The sequence below is a fragment of the Paramisgurnus dabryanus genome, chromosome 24, assembly GCF_030506205.2.
Source record: "Paramisgurnus dabryanus chromosome 24, PD_genome_1.1, whole genome shotgun sequence".
Classification (NCBI taxonomy): domain Eukaryota; kingdom Metazoa; phylum Chordata; class Actinopteri; order Cypriniformes; family Cobitidae; genus Paramisgurnus; species Paramisgurnus dabryanus.
The window spans coordinates 19,144,184-19,164,354 of record NC_133360.1 but is presented as its reverse complement, the minus strand read 5'-3'; the positions used below and the strand labels follow the sequence as shown (position 1 = coordinate 19,164,354).

Genomic DNA, 20,171 nt, shown 5'->3' with positions numbered 1-20,171 from the left:
TCTTGGGGACACAGGTCCATGGGAACATCATCAGACATTACTTGAGCCGTACAAAGGGTGGTGTTGTTGTAGGGTGATGGTCCGCCATCAGATACTGTGGAGGACTTATTGAGTGCACAGGTCCAACTGTAGGTTCTCGCATCTTCATATTGCTCTGGGGTGGGTAGCGCAAACGTTTTGGTGTAGCAGTACGAGTCCATAGTTTCTTGAAACTTGTTAAACGAACGTGTTTGAATGAAGCATACTGGTGCCGTTTTAATGACTGTAACGGATAGGCGGAGATAGGAGTCCTGGAGTTAGGGACACCCCTCTCTGGGCGTAACAACTACACTTTAAACATCTGCGTGATTTGTTTAAGTGTAAACCTTATGCCAGTGGCTTTGTAATTGATCATCTTGTTTCGTTTCTATAGGTTATGTAACATTTGGCAACCTCTTTATCGCTTAAGTTATTGTGCAGTAGCCATTAGATAGCTAATTACTTCAAAAAATAATATCACAGACCCCTTGACAGTTAGTACATCATACATGTTGGTAATCTCTTGAAAATCTTTGCTAGAAGATTAAGGGAATGCTTCAACACTGTTTATTTTTTAGAGTTATTTACTAAATCTTTCACAGCTAAGATAGCAAAAATGTTTGAAACTGTAAACTTGTAAAATCATCAGTGGCAACATAATACAGAGTGCTTAGGTTTTTATTTAGTAAGCCTTTTACCATAAACTAGAGAGTCTGTTGTATGCAGCAGCAATGCAATGAAACACACCGTGACTAAACAGTAATGTGTGTTAAAACCTTGTAAAGTAAAACGCAACCAACTACAACTTTGTAATGTTTGAAATAGTTTGGTCACATTTAAAACCGTACCATTAGATTGAAAACATCTATATGGTGGTCAAGGTTGTTTTGCAAATACTTAGATTTAACATTTAGGCATCGATCCTTAGTGTCAGTTCAGGCAGAACAACTTTTGTCATACACATTTGTTTAAAGATTAAGATAAACAGCTTGTGTTTAAAATACGCCAACAAACCTTTGCATACTATTAAACATTCAGACTTGTGATGTGTTTAGATTTGTGTGTAAGAAACATTACAGCTTACTGTTTTTAAAAATCAGGACCCTTATAAAATTATGTTAAAGTTCAAAACTTTTGCGTTGTTTCTCTGCATTCATATAATTTCCAAACAAACAAAAGTAATTGTCACACCCCCACATGATCATGGGAGACACTTAAAAGTAAAATGCTTGATCATTTTGTAAATGTTAAAACGGTGTCATGTTCTGAAGTTTTCTATAAAAATCTAGACCGAAACCGCCCAAACATGTTTAAAACGAAGTAAAACAGTTTGCACATTCTAAAATGTTGGTACGGTTGATGTGAACGACATAAATTGATGACTTTAAGTCTTTGAATCCATAGGTTTTGAATGTAAATGTATGTTTTGTGAATGCATAGCATGCACGCAACCAACACTTTAAACATTGTGGTGTATTCTGTGGATAGACCCCTGGTCATGAATATCTTAACATTCGTTACTTTGGAAATATTCTTGATATATCAGAGAATGGTTTGGTACAGCAAGCCACAATAATTAAACAAATGCGTAATCATCTTAAGAAGATATTTGCGGGGGTTTTTATTAATGTTTTCAAACATTATATCACAAATAACAAGCAATAGTTCAGATAATAAAAAAATCAGTAAAAAACAATAATAATAATAATATTGAGTATAAGAAACACCAACAAGGTATCAAAAAATATGTATAAACCGGATTATATAAACATTGAAAATTTTCCCCGTTGTATCTGGTATTGAGAACACTCAACGGTATAAGTTTAAAACTGCAGAAAACGGCTTTGTCACTTACAAAGTCGGGTTTTTTAACAGAGTGATAATTTCGGCGATTAACCCCAACAGTTTTCTTCGCTCTGTATCCTGGATTGCAAAACCATCGACTACAAACTGCTTAAACTGTGCATAATCGTGCCATACATAATGCAAAAAGTCTTTGAGCTCTTCTGGAGTCACTTCATTTCCTGTGCTGTCCGTGACCTGTTCATCAGTCACAAGTTCGTTTCTATAGGCCTGTTGATTACCAGGCAGTGGCTCCAGGTCCTGTTCGGAATCCACGATTCTTTGAACATCGAGGTTCTGGGTCAAAACATATGGGAACAATTCTGTATCCTCAGAATTGTTGTCTTCTTGGTTTATGTGATTCACCCCTAACTCTGGGGTCTGTTCGGAAGCCACAGGTGTTTCTTGTACATTCATGGACGCTGATAGTGATTGCACCGGTGTATGTAGTTCAAAATCACAAGCGTCCCATGCGATAATCAGATCCTCATCCCAATCTACAAAGCTCTCTACTATGTCATGTGTGTTCGACCCTGCAATTAGATAAACTCTGTTATTAAAAATAACAAAATAAAAAACTTTTTGTTTAAAACATCTCTAATGCTGTATAAACACCTTGACCAGATGTTCTAGCGTCAGACTCCAATGGTCCTACATTATCGCTCGCGATGACTCTGTCATTCAAAACTGTAAACAGATGACTATGTTATTAAATATCACTTTAAAATAAAACAAGATGTTTAAAGACCGTTTCTAGATACGTACCGGGGGACACACTCCGAACCATTCGTTGTCTCTTTGCATCAGTATTTCGTAAAGTTGTATGCGGGCCCCTTGGTGTGTGAATCTCGGCCTGAATGGATCTCTGTCTTTTGTGTGATCCATGGCCACGCAGTGTTGTGTGGGGTATATTATCCACCAGGATAGACAAATCCGCTGCAATAGCATAGCACAGTTGTTTATCTTATAAATAATTAACTTTAATGTAACTCGTCAGTAAAATCACCTTTACGTACAGAGTGGTTTGCGTATCCCAGATCTACCATCGTTGTGTCGAGTAGCCGTAGCACAGATCCCTGTGAACGATAGACCTTTGGATCGTAAGCGCTGTGGCATCATTTACACACACGTGCACACACACACGCACACACGCACACGCACACTCACACGCACGCACACACACACACACACACACACACACACACACACACACACACACACACACACACACACACACACACACACACACACACACACACACGTACGTCTTACCGTTCTCGTTATTTCTTAGAAACCCTGATGTATTGGGTATGCTATCCAGGAGGTTAGACAAATTCGCTACAATGACGACAGATTTGTTTTTTAGTAATTTTGAAAACAGACCAAAATGTTGTAACAAACAAAGCAAAAACAAAAAAAAAAAGTAAAACACAAATACGTACCGAGTGTGTGGAGACCTGCAACTCCCCACACCACATCTCGATCAGATGATCTAATGTTGTTATGCACTGTGAAAATAGTTGTGGGGTGATCGTAAAATACTTTGTAACCAACATCCACACACACACACACACACACACACACACACACACACACACACAGATAAACAACTTACAGTTTTCATCATTAACCGTGGGGTTCCCCAATCCTGTAGGAAATAGAGTGTTATAGATTTAATCATTTATTTATTTTATGTAAGTGGATCGTTTAAAATTATATGTAGAAAACGTTAAAACATACCTGTATTTAAAGCACAAATTTCATCCGCAACATTAGCGTAGTCGGTGTCGTTCAGGGCTCCTATAACAATAACCCCGATATGTTATCCGATCCTTTGTAGGGTTTTTTTTTTGTTTTTGTAACACACAACATATTTGAAAAACAATACAAACTTTTAAACACACTCACCAGTAAGGTATGTCTCCATTTCTTTTCTAGACTCTTTAACGCAGACTTTCTCGCTGTAAGTTTCAATCACTAGTTTTCAGGGGTGTTAAAATACATTCTGAGTGGTGCCTTACTTTATACGAAACTGTTAAAGACGAGAGATCTGGTTTGTGTCAACTGATAACAGCTTGTAAGCATAATTGATTCTTGATTGTCTGTAGAGGAACTTATGATGTTACAAACGAACCTTAAAAGACCGCATAATACGCATGGTTGAATATATTGCTTTAGAGCCTCATATAAAAACATGTGGGTAATTAACCTCAATGCATGTCTCTGCTGTGTTCTAACTAGTTTCAATGTAATGAAACCACCTGCCATTGTATCAGTGAGACGAATATCATGAATTATTTGTACCATTAGGGACCAGCCAGATAAACACCTGGTTTTCACCACAACATATGTAATCATATATAAACATAAATACACATACACACGTACGATTTTAGTATTCACATTGTATACAAACCACAAGATAGGGTGGAATGTTTTAAGCTTCAAAAAAGTTTTGTTTTTAAAAAACCCCACAGATATAAGTACGCATCAGCCTAAGTTTTCTGACAACTTTGTTGTACATAATCACATTTTTTAATCAGAGACTTGGTTAAAGAAAGTCCCAAATCTAAAATAAAATCCCTATTATACCGGAGCGGACAGAATTACATTTTGTTGTGTAATAAACACATATTCACAGTTGATTTTAAGATGTCATTAATTTAAAACAAACTCAGAAAATGATATGAAAGTGTTTTTAATCGTTTAAAAGTTTCTTAACGGTGGATATGAACACTCATCCGCGTATGTTCTCTATTGTAAACGCCGGAGCGCGATCTAATGGTGTGATCAGAATACTATGTCTGAAAAGATTAAACTTTTATTTAGTTTAAAATAAATAGCCTTTAGTCTAAAGAATGTGTTATTGGTGTCCCCGGTGGTTTTGGCCCTGTTCATAGCTATACCACTGCTGAATATTTCATTAAATAATTTGTTACAAACAAATGCTTTATTTTTGACAGAGTGACCATATTACATTTTACCATTACAGTTTTAAAAGACTCTACCTAGATTACAAACTGACCCTGCTGTGAAATATCTATCACATACGGTCATAAGTTCAGCATCAGAAACTTTGAGGCTGTTCAGTAAAATATAGCTTATAGTTAAATAGATAATAGTACATTTAAGGTTAACCAGTTACAACTAAAATATTTATTCTTGCGTGACTTTAAAGAAGTCTCTTGCCAATACAAACGTATATATCAAACTATATTTGTCATACACGCAGTCAATTGACATAAAATCTAAAATAATATTTTATTTTTGTCAGAGCAGACAATGTAAGACTCTTTGTATAATATACACATTTTCACACATGGTTTTAAGAATCATTTAATTAAAAATGATGGATGAACACGTCTTTAATCTTTTAAAAGTTTCTTAACGTCAGATATAAGGTCTCTGTCACCATCGGTGCACGTATACACATGTCTTAATCATAGACATGATTAAAGAATCCTCTAAATCTAAAATAAACTCCTATTTTGCCATAGTGGACAGAATTACATTTATTAACTTTAATTTAAAACGGCATATATGAACACTCACCCCGGCGCTTTGTCAGGCACCGCCGGATCTTTAATACGCGTGAAACTATAGAGCAGGTCATGAAAAGATTCACGGAACTCATGAATCGTTTAAATTGTATTTAGTTTAGACTTTCGTCTAAAGATTATAGTATTGCCGGCTCCGAAGGTTATGGCTCAGATCATTGCTTAAACTATACACGTATACGGAATATTTCATTAAATAACTTGTGATGTTACAAACCAATGTTTTAATCGTAGCCTTGTTCATGATTTGTCTAAATCTAAAATAAACATTTACTTTTTTTTTTGACACCGTAATGGGGGATTGTTTTACCAACATTGAGTTTTAGAAATCTTTAATCGCTTTACAACAGGCACCCCTGTGAAAGAATGCAGATCTTGTGAGAAAGGAGGGAGGAAGGGTGAGAGCTGACAGCAAATGTCGAAACACGAGCCGTCATTAAACATAACAGCATACGCGTGACATAAAACACACTCAGGAAAAACAATCACTCTAAATGACCGGCAATAAAACCATTAAATACTTTCTGTCTAAAGTTGACAACTTGTACAGATTTTGATTGATGGTCCCGCCCCCTGTCAAACACGAGCTGTCAAAGAAGTCATAAAACACAAACTGTCAAAACACCATCTGTTAAGGAGTCATAAAACACAAACTGTCATAAAACCATCTGTTAAGGGTCATAAAACACAACCTGTCAAAACACCATCTTTCATGGGGTCATAAAACGCCATCTGTCAAGGGGTCATAAAACGCCATCTGTCAAGGGGTCATAAAACACGACCTGTCAGACAGCAACTGTCACCGGGTGGGGGAGGGGGTCATAAAAGTTTGACGAGAGGTGGTCCCATATAACTACTAGTTTACCTAGGTTCTTTAGTATTCTTATCCAAACTCAACTTTACACCCTTCTGTGCCCTTTTCGGCTTGACCCCGGCATTGCTGCTTGCAGCTATATTTATTATTATTATTATATATTATTCTTCTTCTTGTTCTTCCGCCATTGAAGTCAATGGCAGCCCATAGAACCGTACATAGGAAAGTTATGAAATTTGGCACACTGATAAAGGACAGTCCAATGTGTCCCCACAGCAAATTTGGAGTCTCTATCTCTAACCCGCTAGCGCCACCAACAGTCCAAAGTTGAACTTATGTTTTTGCTTATAACTTCTGATCCGTAAGTCCTAGAAACGAAATTCTTGTTTCCTCTGATTCCTTGGCTCAAGACGATTCGATTGGACCCTATGACGTAATTTTCCGTCATGAAAATTTTTCCGCCATTTTGAATTATTCGTAAAACCTACTTTTGCGAACTCGTCCTAGAGTTTTTACCCGATTGTCGCGAAATTTGGTATGTGGCATCTAGAGACCCTCACGGCAAAAAGTTATCAAAAGAATTTCGATAAACCAATCCGTTGTCGTATAGCGCGTTAACAAATTTTACGTAGAGCGCAAAAAAACAGATTTTAGGCTGTATCTTCGTCAAACTTAGGCCTATTGACACGACACTTGGTACTTGTGATGCCAGTCAGGAACTGAGTGTGCATGCACAGTTTCGTCGCAGCGCCACCTAGTGGCCAGACAGATGTTTTTTACACCTATAACTTTGGCTGTGATCAACGTATTTTGACGGGACTTGATTTTTAGGAGTCCTGAATAGTCGCCGAGTCCAACGATACCAAACATGCCAGATTTCGCCTTACGGTTAGCCCTGCGCAGCAAAACAGCACTTAAAAAACACGCGCGAATATCTCCGCGAGCGTAATTCTGATCGACTCGAAAACATTATAGGAAGAATATTGCATTACCTTCTGAACAAAAAGTTCTATTGGCACTATATTAAAATTTTTATCAGAAATGGCCGAAAATTGCAAAAAACTAAAAATTACCTTTAAATTTTGTGTTTTTACACATAAATGGTTATAACTTCGTAACGCAAAGAGATTTATTCACCATATTTGATACGCTGATGTACGACCACAGTCTGAGGCTACACAAAAAAAATTGTATGGTTGCACCACTAGTTGGCCTTATAATTGAACAAAACCTTTGAAATCAAGCCACCCTATGGTCATACAACTGTTTCTTCACTAAACTAAAGTGTATAGTCATAAAACTAGCTAGATGTAACACATTTATGACCTGAGGTTGCATGCACGAATTTTGTCATTGCGCCACCTACTGGTTTTGAGATAGAATATGGCATTTTTTGCCTAAAACTACTGCAACAACACATCTAAAACCATGAGTCATCATGGATTATTCCTTTCATGGCTTTGACTATAATCACTAGAGGATGTCCAATTACTCTCTAGCAACCAATGAGAATACGTTATCAACTGTTTTTGCAAGAGCTTTTTCTCTGTATCAGAACATCACAGAGACATGGGGATGGTCTCTTTTGACTCTTTTAACTTGTTGTAACATGTTGTGACCCATGTTTGCCCACTGTAAGCATCACATACATGTCCTTCAGTGCTCTAATGTTCCATGATTTTCAATAACCGAAGGACAGTTGCAGTAGACAAGAATATAGATTATTTTTGTTGATTACCTTTGCGTTTTTTCATCTGAAATCATTAGGTTTACCTAGATTCTTCGGTCTGCTTATCCAAACGCAACTTTACATCCTTCTGTGCCCTTTTCGGCTTGACCCCGGTATTGCTGCTTGCAGCTATATTGGCAATTGTTTCTGTTAGTAAATTTTTCTTCTTCCGCCATTGCGGTCTATGGCAGCCCATAGAACCGTAAGTAGGAAAGTTATGAAATTTGGCACACTGATAGAGGACAGTCCAATGTGTCCCCACAGCAAATTTGGAATCTCTATCTCTAACCTGCTAGCGCCACCAACAGTCCAAAGTTGCACTTTTGTTTTTGCTTATAACTTCTGATCCGTAATCCCTAGAAACAAAATTCTTGTTTCCCCTTATTCCCTGGCTAAAGACGATTCGATCGGACCCTATGACGTCATTTTCCGTCATGAAAATTTTTCCGCCATTTTGAATTATTCGTAAAACCTACTTTTTCGAACTCGTCCTAGAGCTTTTGTCCGATTGCCACGAAAATTGGTATGTATCATCTAGAGACACTCAGGGCAAAAAGTTATCAAAAGAATTTCGATACAGCAATCCGTTGTCGTATACCGCCTTAACAAATTTTACGTAGTGCGCATAAAAACTGATTTTAGGCTGTATCTTCGTCAAATTTAGGCCTATTGACACGACACTTGGTACTTGAGATGCCAGTCAGGAATTGAGGGTGCATGCACAGTTTCGTTGCAGCGCCACCTAGTGGCCAGACGAATGTTCTATACGCCTATAACTTTAACTGCGATAAAAGTATTTTCACGGGACTTGATTTTTTGGAGTCCTGAGTAGTCGCCGAGTCCAGCGATACCAAACATGCTAGGATTCGTCATACGGTTAACCCTGCGCAGCAAAATAGCACTTAAAAAACACGCGCAAATATCTCGGCGAGCGTTATTCCGATCGACTCGAAAACACCATAGGAAGAACATTGCGTTACCTTCTGAACAAAAAGTTCTATTGGCGTTATATTAAAATTTTTATCAGAAATGGCCGAAAAATGCAAAAAACCAAAAGTTACCTTTAAATTTTGCATTTTTTACACATAAATGGTTATAACTTCGCAACGAAAATAGATTTTTTCACCAGATTTGATACGCTGATGTACGACCACAGTCTGAGGCTACACAAAAAAAAAATTATGCTTGCACCACTAGTTGGCCTTATAATTGAAAAAAACCTTTGAAATCAAGCCACCCTATGGTCATACAACTGTTTCTTCACTAAACTAAAGTGTATAGTCATAAAACTAGCTAGATGTAACACAGTTATGACCTGAGGTTGCATGCACAATTTTGTCATTGCGCCACCTACTGGTTTTGAGATAGAAATATGGCATTTTTGCCTAAAACTACTGCAACAACACATCTAAAACCATGAGTCATCATGGATTATTCCTTTCATGGCTTTGACTATAATCACTGGTGGTTGCCAATTCACTCCCTAGCAACCAATGAGAATACCTTATCAACCATTTTTGCAAGAGCTATATCTCTGCGTTCAGAACATCGTAGAGACACGGGGGTGGGCTCTTTTGACTCATTAACACCACTGTAACATTTTGTGAGCTGAGTATTGCCACTGCAAGCACCACTCATTTTTACGTCAGTGTTCTAGTTATCAATGCTCGTCGAAAGAGAGGTAGAGATTTCACTAAATGAGAACAGCTTTTGTGCTGATAACTGTTATATTGTTTTGTCTGAAATCAAGAGATTTTCCTAGGTACTTTAAACTGCTCATCCGAAGTCAACTTTACTTTCTGCTGTGCCCTTTTTGGCTTGACCCCGGTGATTGCTGCTTGCAGCTATATTTTATTACTGTATTTCAAGTATATTTAACTTTGCAATAGTACATAACAAATATACTTAGAAAGAAATGTACCATCTTTAAATATATTGAAAGTACAACATATTTGCCTACAATTAAACTTTTAACATAAAAATATATTTTAGGTATACTTTATCTGTTTGCTTAAAGTTATCATTATAATAATGCACTGCAGCATATTTCTAAAATACTTTATTTAGTATCCTATAGAAACAGTATATTGTAAGTAAATTTTGAAAGTATATGTCGTGTACAAATGTGTATTATCTTTATAGAGAAAAGACACAGACTTAAAATTACGAGAGAGCAGTATGTTCAGTTACATTTTATGTTATAGATGTATAAATTTGGGTAACACTTTATAATATTGTTCTGTTGTAAAACATTTATAAGTTATTATTAGTTAATAATGAACTAATCATTTACAAAACATTACATATTCATAAATTATTAGTAAGTGATATGCTACCATTTCATTAATGTTTTGTTAATGAAGTTGTAAGTCATTTATAGATTAATAGCTAATTATGAACTACCTATTTATAGCAAAACAGTATAAATGATTAATACATTTTATATTACGGGTCCGTTGAATGCTTGAATCTGATTGGCTGATGAACGTTCTGATGTGTGCAATTATTTTCTGGGGTCTCACCCCATGGCGTCAATATTTGACGACACTTGACCATGCGTCAATATGTTGACGCGGAGGGTATACCTTTCGCGTCATTTTTTGACGAACTGGGGACTTCAATACTATTAAGTCCGTTGCATTCTCTTTCCTATTTTCTTACCATTTTCGCGTCGGTTTAGGGTTAGATTTACATAATGACATCCCTACCCAAACCTAACTCTAACCCCAACGCCAGGTGACAACTGTTTAATTTCGCGTACCTAACTCTAACCCCAACGCCAGGTGACAAATGTTTAATTTCGCGTACACTGTTTAATTTTGCGTAATCTAACCCTAAACCGACGCGAAAATGGTAAGAAAATAGGAAAGAGAATGCAACGGACGTAATAGTATTGAAGTCCCCAGTTCGTCAAAAAATGACGCGAAAGGTATACCCTCCGCGTCAACATATTGACGCATGGTCAAGTGTCGTCAAATATTGACGCCATGGGGTGAGACTGTGTTAGACGAACGTAGTTCCAGGCAGCTCTCTTAACCGCATTACAGTTCCTCATCACTTCGCATAGTTAACTGTAATAACGGACTAACAAAAACAACATGACAGATTGTTTTCCAAGGCAATAACAGCGCTGTTTAGAGACGCAAAGAGGTAGCCTCATTGACACAATCTCTCTCTTTCTCTCTCTCTCTCTTTCTCTCTCTCTCTCTCTCTCTCTCTCTCTCTCTCTCTCTCTCTCTCTCTCTCTCTCTCTCTCTCTCTGGTGCATGCTGGGAATTGGGAAGAGGGTGAACTAGGTGAGAGGAAACTTTCTAACTTTACTTTCCGGTTTTTATCCTCTATTTTGAAAAAAAAACAAAAAACAAAAAACAAAAAAAAAACAAACAAAAAATAAAAACATCTGCCGCGAGAGTTTCTTGTGTCGGAGGTAGGGATGGCGTCTCGCACGAACGTGCAGGCGTCAGGCCTGTCGCTCCGGCATGGGATTAGGTGTGTGACCCAAGCAGGTGTGCCTGTAGAGGATGTGTTGCTGGATGTGGCAGAACGTGTGGGGCATGAGAACATCATTTCGGCATCTCGGATGAACAAGGCTGTAGTGGTTTTTTTGAAAGAAGAAAACCTGGTTCATAGTTTGATCGAGAGCGGCGTTTCGGTAAGTGGCACTTTTGTTCCTGTTCAGCCATTGGTTTCAGTTACGACGAAGGTAACAGTTTCTAATGTTCCGACGTTTATTCCGGACGCCGATATTGAACGAGAGCTTTCTCGGTTTGGAAAACTAGCCAGTGGAATCAGAACGGTCTCACTTGGTTGTAAACATGCCGCTTTAAAACATGTATTGTCGTTCAGGCGACAGGTGTATATGTTTTTAAATGAACCGACGCTGAATATTTCCTTCCGCTGTGTTTTTGATGGTAAATCGTACATGATGTATGCGAGCACGGGAGAGATGCGTTGTTTTGATTGCGGATGTATTGGACATGTTAGACTGTCTTGTCCTCATAGATTTGACACTGAGAATGAAGCAGGCCCTAGCAATATTTCAAATAAGAGTAAGGAAAATGAAAATGATGTGCAAAAGAGTAATGAAGTAAATATACCAAATGAAGCAGCAATGATAAACAATGAGGATCAGAATATGGCTTCAAAATCAAAGGAAGGGATGATAATGGTAGGTTTGTCCTCTAATAATGAAAAAGATGTAGAGGAAGCTTCTGGAAGTAAGCCAAAACAGCGGAAAATGAAGGACATTAATGTTGTAACTGATGTGACTATTGAGAAAAGCATTGTGGTACAGGAGGCTGAGCAGGGTGATGCTGTGGAGAGTTTAGAGAGTAATAGACAGAGCCAGACAAATGAGGATGAAATTCGGTTGGAAAGTAAAACTTTGGAAAAAGGGAAGAGAATATCTTCTAGCAAAAAGGTGCAAGTTGAAGCGGTTGATGAGGAAATGGATGGTGTCGACGGTGATGAGGATGATGATGATGGTGGTGGATTATCTGATTTTTCAGACGTGTCAGATGTTTCACAAATAAGTGGTGAGCAGGTTTATTCATTAGATGAGATAAATAGCTTTTTGGATGAAACATTTGGAAAATCTGTTGATGTGCGGAATCATTTTTCTGATTTAAAGAGGTTTGAGTCTTCTGTTTGTTATTGGCAGAGGAGGGTTGGAGATGATGAACTCAGTCAAAGAAAGAGGTTTCGCTTAAAAAAGTTTCTTGGGAAACTGCGAAGGGATAAAACCCTTATGAAACGTAAATTCAAATAACTTAATCAATGGCTAATACATCACTCAGGGTGACTTTACTATACCCTTTTTTCTCTGTCTCTCTTTTCTACCTCTTTATATTTTCTATGGAGATGATAAGGGTAGCCTCTTTGAACATTAATGGGGGGAGAGACAGGAGCAAGAGAGCAATGGTGGGAGAATTTATCAACATAAAAAATATAAATGTTTCTTTTTTGCAAGAAACACATACAGATGGTAACAATGAAGTGGAATGGCGTAGATGGTGGGAGGGGGAGAGTGTTTTTAGTCATGGGTCAAATATAAGTGCGGGGGTAGCCATTCTATTTTCAAAGAGTTTGAACTTGAAAATTGTGTCAACTGAAGAAATAGAAAAGGGTAGAGTTTTAATGGTCACAGGAGAAATAAATGAATTAAAAATTATTTTTATAAATGTATATGCCCCAAATAATGGATCAGATCGTGTTGAATTGTTTAGAAAATTGCAGAATGCTATAAGAAATTGTGACAATGATTCTTGCATAATAATGGGTGGGGATTGGAACTGCACCACAAATTTTCTTTTAGATAGGAATACAGAGGAGTCTCACTCATTGTCTAGTAATGCTCTTGTTAATATCATCAAGGAGTTTGCGTTAATGGATGTGTGGAGGAATATGAATCAGATAACTAAACAGTATACATGGGTGAAAATATTAGATTCTAATGTAACGGGAGCAAGATTAGATAGAATATATTTAAGTAAAACAAACATTAATAGAGTATCTAATGTGAACATTTTCCCTAATGGTTTTTCTGATCATCATGCTGCAACTATGGATTTTAATATTTCTACTTTAGCACGCCCCAGTTTTTATTGGCATTTTAATTCTAAATTACTGCAGGATAGGTCTTTTTGTGAGAAGTTTGGTGTTTTTTGGAAAATGTGGAAATTGAATAAAAGCAAGTTTGAAAAAGTGACACAATGGTGGGAGGTGGGAAAAACACAAATAAAGGTTTTTTGTCAAAATTTTTCCTACAATACTACTGTGTGTGTTAAAAAGAAAATTGAGCAGTTGGAGAAGGAAATTATATGTATGGAAAGTGTTTTGGATATTAATCTTTTGGGTGCATCTAATGTCTTAAAGAGTAAGAAGTTTGAATTGAGATCTATTTTGGAGGAAAGAGCGAAGGGTGCTCTAATAAGAGCAAGAATTTCTTCTATTAAGGACATAGATGCTCCTACTTCCTATTTCTTTAATCTTGAGAGGAAAGTTGCACAGCAAAAGCGCATACTTCATCTGCGCAAAGACAATGGAACATTAACATCGAATCCAACAGAAATGAGGCAAATGGCAATGAATTTTTACGCTGATTTGTATGGACATACTGACTGTGATTCTGAGAACATGACACAATTATTACAAGGACTTCCAAAATTGCAACCTGGAGATAAGAAAAAGCTTGACACTATGATAACTTTTAATGAACTTACAGATGCAGTTCAGCAACTGTCCACAGGGCGTTCACCGGGAATAGACGGTTTACCGGCTGAATTTTATAAGACTTTTTGGACTGTTTTAGGTGAAGATTTTTATGAAGTCTGTTGTGAATGTTTTGAAAAAGGCACATTACCAACTAGCTGTCAGAGGGCTGTGATCTCTCTTTTACCAAAGTGTGGAGATCTTGGTTCTTTAAAGAATTGGCGCCCGGTTTCTTTGATGTGCTCCGAATACAAAATATTGGCTAAAGCTTTAGCCAACCGATTAAAAAAGTATATACACATTGTGGTCAAAGGACAGCAAACATATTGTATTCCGGGTCGCACAATAATGGATAATCTGTTTTTAATAAGAGATGTTATTGATGTTTCCATAAATGAAAAGTGCAATGTGGGAGTTTTATCCATCGATCAGGAGAAAGCTTTTGATCGGGTGGGTCATGAGTATATTTTTAAAGTTCTGGAATCTTTTGGGTTTGGGGATGTTTTTATTTCATGGATACGTTTGTTGTATAAAGGTGCCTCAATAATGCTCAAGATGGGGAATGGTTTGACCTATCCATTGCCTGTTAAAAGGGGGATTCGACAGGGGTGTCCTCTCTCAGGGCAATTATATAGTTTAGCTATTGAACCCCTTTTATGTAAATTAAGGAATGAACTAAAGGGTTTTGTAGTTCCAGGAGACCCAAATGAGTCGAGAGTTTCTGTTTCAGCCTATGCAGATGATGTGTCTATTTTTATCACTGGGCAAGAAGACATACAAACCTTATGTAAGAGTCTGGATGTTTACGAGAAAGCATCTTCGGCTAAAGTCAATTGGGGAAAAAGTTATGGTTTTATTGTGGGACAATGGGAAAATGGTGGGCCACCCAAACTTCCCGGAGGTTTGCATTGGGGAAGAGAAGGAATAAAGGTTCTTGGAGTGTTTCTAGGAGTAGATAGTTATAAGGAAAAGAACTGGGAGGGTATGCTGGAGAAGGTGTCTGCTAAGTTGTCTAAGTGGAAATGGCTATTGCCAGAGCTATCCTACAGGGGTAGAGTTTTGGTTACAAATAACCTGGCCGCCTCCATGTTGTGGCACAGACTGAACGTTTTAGAGCCACCAGATGACATTGTTAAGAGCATCCAGAGAAAGTTGGTGGATTTCTTTTGGTCAGGGCAGCATTGGATTCCTGCGTCAGCTCTGTATCTTCCAATTCAAGAGGGGGGACAAAGTCTGATTGACGTAAGGAGCAGGATCCACACTTTTCGATTACAGGCAGCACAGAGACTGTTGTATGAGGAGGACGTGGAGTGGACGACTGTGGCATGTGCTCTGCTAAGGAGAACCTCGAATCTGGGATATGACAAGCAGCTGTTTTTACTGAAAGTCAATGAACTGGATTGTAATCATTTATCTCCTTTTTATAAATCCATGCTGAAAGTGTGGAGAATGACTTTTACTGTGACCAGAGAGATTTTGCGACCACAGGACTGGATCAGGGGAGAACCCTTGTTTCACAATTCTTTGATGCAAATGAACATTTTGTCTTCGGAAAGTGTGAGGAATTGTCTGGTCAAAGCGGGATGTACGAAGATTGAACATTTAAGGGACGACAATGGGTGGAAGACCGCTGTCTTACTTCAGCATGAGACAGGAATCCGTTCTGTACGTCTCTTGGATCAGATGCTGGAGGAAGTACGCTCAGCGCTGCCTGGAGCCTGCAGAGAAGCACTGGAGACTCATTCGCAGCAAGGCTGGAGCTGCAGTTTTCCACCAATAAGTGTTTCTGCTGTACAAGAAAGTCAGGGGGATGAAGATACGTTTTTGTCCTTTAAAACTCCAGAGCTGGGCTTATTTCAGGACGTTGGCAAAAAGGCACTGTACATTGTGTGCGTCAAAGTGACTCATCAGACTGTTTTGAGAAGAGTCAGAACATGGAGGTGGACAGAAGTGTTTGGGCCAGACTTCAGAGGAAGCTGGAGATCTCTGTACAAGCCTCCTATTGAGAAACGTACAGCAGATTTGCAGTGGAGACTGATGTATGGTATAATAGCTACAAACAGACACGTGGCGCACCTGAATCCAGAAGTGGGAAGGCAGTGTCCTTTTTGTGGGACAGATGAAACTGTAGAGCACTTGTTCATCAAATGTGGAAGGTTAAGAGGTCTTTTTTATTTTTTAACAGTGTGTTTAGAAAATATGGGTGAGGATTTTTCTTACAAAGTTTTTATAAGTGGTCCAAAGTATAAAGCCAGTGAAAGAAGAAAAGTGGTTTTGTTAAATTACCTGTTGGGATCAGCTAAGTTGGCAATTTGGAAGACACGGACAAATAAGATTGTGGGTACTGGCTCAATTGATGCAGAAAGAGTTATGAAAGGGTTGGTGGCTGCTCGAATTAAAATTGAGTTTGTTTATTTTAAATTAGTTAATGATATGATACAATTCTCTGAAATTTGGGCTGTTGATAATTTTTTGTGTGAGGTTGGAGAGGATGAAATGTTGGTTTTAAAGATGTAAAGAACTGAAATCTGAATTGACTGATTTGTTGCTGTTGTTTTTTAAGATGTTCTGTAGTGATTTATGAGGAATGAGTAAATAAATATGTTTTTAAGCCTCTCTCTCTCTTTCTCTCTCTCTCTCTCTCTCTCCCTCTCTCTCTCTCTCTCTCTCTCTCTCTCTCTCTTTCTTTCTTTCCTTTCTCTCTCTGTGTCTCAGTCGCTCTCTTTCTAATAATAACTTCATTAATAACTGCATTACAATGTAATCAACAGCTCCAGCCTCCATTGCCAGCTTTAAAATTACGTTTTGGAACAAGAAAAAGGGCAGTTGGATGAGACGTGGAAGAAATAGTCCTACTCACAATAGCGATTTAAGTACAAAAACCAGACGAATCCTTTAAATATATCATGTGATTTCATAAACGTAGTATAAGCAGAATAATTGACTGACTTGAATTATTGAAAAATAATGCATCACCACCTCGGGTACTTATTTTTCTAATAATTCAACATCTCAGAGTCATTTATTCCTTACCTATGCTAACATTTTTTTAATGTTTTGTTAATGCCATTGCAAGTCACTCATGTCAGGGATGACTAGGAAATGAACCAAAGTGCAGGATAGAAAAACTATAAAAACAATAAAACTAAACACTAGCAGGACTAGACTACATTATATAACACTAAACAAAACACAGGAAATACAGGAAGTAGGACGCAATCGCAGAGTTCACAAAAAGGATAACATTCATTTGCAAAACATGAACCAAAACACGGGTAGCAAACAATGGGCAGGTAAGTAAACACAGAAACAGGTACAGATGTGGAAGTAGCGACAATGATCCGGCAGTGAGTATGGAACAGACTAGGGTATAAATACACATACTAACTAACATCAGGTAAAACAAGACAAGCAATCAATGAGTAATAGTCCAGGTGATGATAATCGGAACAGACACAAAACATGACACGGACTAACCGTGACATATATATATATATATATAAAAATATATACATATACAGGCAAGGGTCAAAACCATGAACAAGAACAAGAAACAAAACATGAACAAGAAACAAGACAAGAATTATGAACGCTTGAAGAGCAAAGTAATCAGACAACCGGAACATAAATATAGTTAATTCAATAAGTCCATTTGTGTTTATCTTGAGCCAGGCAGAGAGTTCATAGAGTTCATGATCGGCTATCTTGAAATACGCAGAGAGTTCAGGGTTGGCCATCTTAGATAGGGCAAAGAGTTTATGTGAGTCATTCATGGTTATGTAAGCAGGGCAGAAAGTATATGGAGCTTAGGAGTGACCATAATAGCTGACCTACAGGACACAGGGGTAACCATCTCCGCCTCTACAGGAACTCAGAAACAGGCCTTATGGTCATGACAGGAAATCCAGGAAACTTAGGCTCAGCAGACGTGGTCAGGACAATAAACTCAGGGGACTTAGATTCAGACCTTCCAACTAAAACACTCAGGTGATCCAGACAACTCAGGTGAAATAGACTCAGGTGAACTAGACGACTCAGGTGAATCAGACTCAGGTGAACCAGACGACTCAGGTGAATCAGACTCAGGTGAACCAGACGACTCAGGTGAATCAAACTCAGGTGAACCAGACGACTCAGGTGAATCAGACTCAGGTGAACCAGACTCAGGTGAACCAGACAACTCACTCGTGACAAAATGTGCATACAGCTCAGGTTCGGACCATCTAGTCGGTGTAACAAGTGCAGGAGACACAGGTTCGAATCTTCTAGCCGTGACAGGAGGTGTATCGGATGATTCAGATTCATGGGCTTGAGAATCCTCACATGAAACAGAAGAGCAGAGATAGCCATTTTGGGTACAGGTACAGGTATGGCGGCAGCTATCTTGGTGACAGAGACAGGCATAGTGGCGGCGGCCATCTTAGGAACAAAGACAGACTTGGCAGCAGCCATCTTGGAAACAGAGACAGGCATGGCGGCAGCCATCTTGGGAACAGAGACAGGCATAGTGGCGGCGGCGGCCGTCTTAGGAACAAAGACAGACTTGGCAGCAGCCATCTTGGGAACAGAGACAGGCATGGCGGCGGCCATTATATATATATATACTTTTCTAGCTTCCAATGAGAGGTGTTACCTGGCATCAGGCACGATATCATGATTCAAACCACAACAAAATAAGTCCATGAGAGCCACATTATTATAATCCACCAGATAATTTAAATCCAAAAAATTGCAAACATAATCTTAATCCAGAAGCAAGACTTCAAAATAAAAGACCCAAACAACAAAACACAAGACAAAGCCATTACAGTATACCAGAGGTGGAAAGAGTAATAAAATATTGTACTCAAGTAAAAGTAAAGTTACTTTAATAATATTTAACTTAAGTAAAAGTAAAGTTACTGGTCTAAAAATCCACTCAAGAAAAAGTAAAAAGTAAGTCATTTTCACTTTACTCAGAGTAAAAGTTACTTTTTTAAACTAAGAAACATATATGGATTTGTTTAATGATTTTTACATGTGAGTTATGCACTTTTGAAGGTGGTCAACAGCTAGTAAATACAATCACTATAGTAAGGTTGTAATTGATGTATTGCTGGTAACATACATTATTTTATTAAACTATATATCGTTTAAATGAGCATATAATGAGATGAGTGCCATGGCTATACACTTTTAACACGTTTTTTGTCTTCTAGCTTGCCTGACCTGGGTACCTGATGTCGGACCTTTATCTTCTTTCTCTCTCTCTCTCACTCACTCTCTCTCTCTCTCTCATGCCTAATGACCTGCGCATTCTCGAGGACATTCTGAAGTTGTGTTTGACTTGACGAAAAGCTGTGAGACCTCGGAAGATAATGCCGTTGTTTTAAAAACGCGTCATGCAAATAAGCGGTAAAAACCCGGGGCCGGATTCACAAAACATTCTTAAGAAGAAAAATCTTCTTAACTGCCATTTTTATCTTAAATTCAAGCTTAAGAAAAAAGTTAAGAATATTTTGTATTCTCAAAAAAGCTTCTTAAGAAAGTTCTTATTTTTTTTCTTAAGTATGTTCTTAAGAAAAAACTTAAGAAGAATTCCAATTCTCGAAAAATAAACTGTCTTAAATAACATCTTAAAGTTAGGATAACCTTACAGTAGTCTTAAATCTCAAAATGTAAGACGTTTTATAAGTTAATGTGATTTTTTTAAATGTGACATGTTGTATTTTGTAGTCTGAAATGGCAATTGAATCAGTTTACTTCACATAGATTAGTTTAAAGAGGAATTCCACACTCATATAATGAAGTTTAATGGCTTACTCAGTAATATGTCATGAAACACAAATAAGTATTAGTGTTATTAATATTAACAAACATTTAACTTCCTCCGTAATAGCCTACATTCATTGTGAAATTACTTAAAAGCTGAAAGTCGCTCTAAGCGGGAGGCGAACCTGTAATCGCTCCGTCATGTGAGTCGAGGGCTCCGAAACGGCGGGGACACTTCACCCGCCGCGTC

General features: G+C 37.9%; 1 protein-coding gene across 1 annotated transcript; it reads right to left on the bottom strand.

Moving 5' to 3' along the window:
- Positions 1-1,869: 1,869 nt before the first annotated feature.
- Positions 1,870-4,537, bottom strand: LOC141281593 (uncharacterized). The gene is made up of 9 exons (XM_073813482.1): positions 3,769-4,537; positions 3,601-3,660; positions 3,476-3,508; positions 3,303-3,368; positions 3,133-3,198; positions 2,877-2,936; positions 2,626-2,796; positions 2,476-2,547; positions 1,870-2,393 (listed from the first exon to the last, which is right to left on the bottom strand). Exons 1-9 carry the CDS (start codon positions 3,785-3,787, stop codon positions 1,870-1,872), a joined length of 1,071 nt encoding a protein of 356 aa, XP_073669583.1. The 5' UTR covers positions 3,788-4,537.
- Between the last annotated feature and the right edge of the window lie 15,634 nt (positions 4,538-20,171).

Bases quoted from the DNA above. Each gene is read 5' to 3' on its own strand.
- LOC141281593 (XM_073813482.1), bottom strand. The intron at 3,509-3,600 runs GTATGTTTTAAC...TATTTCCTACAG, and splicing joins AATTTGTGCTTTAAATACAG to GATTGGGGAACCCCACGGTT. The intron at 2,548-2,625 runs GTACGTATCTAG...ATCTGTTTACAG, and splicing joins GGTTCGGAGTGTGTCCCCCG to TTTTGAATGACAGAGTCATC.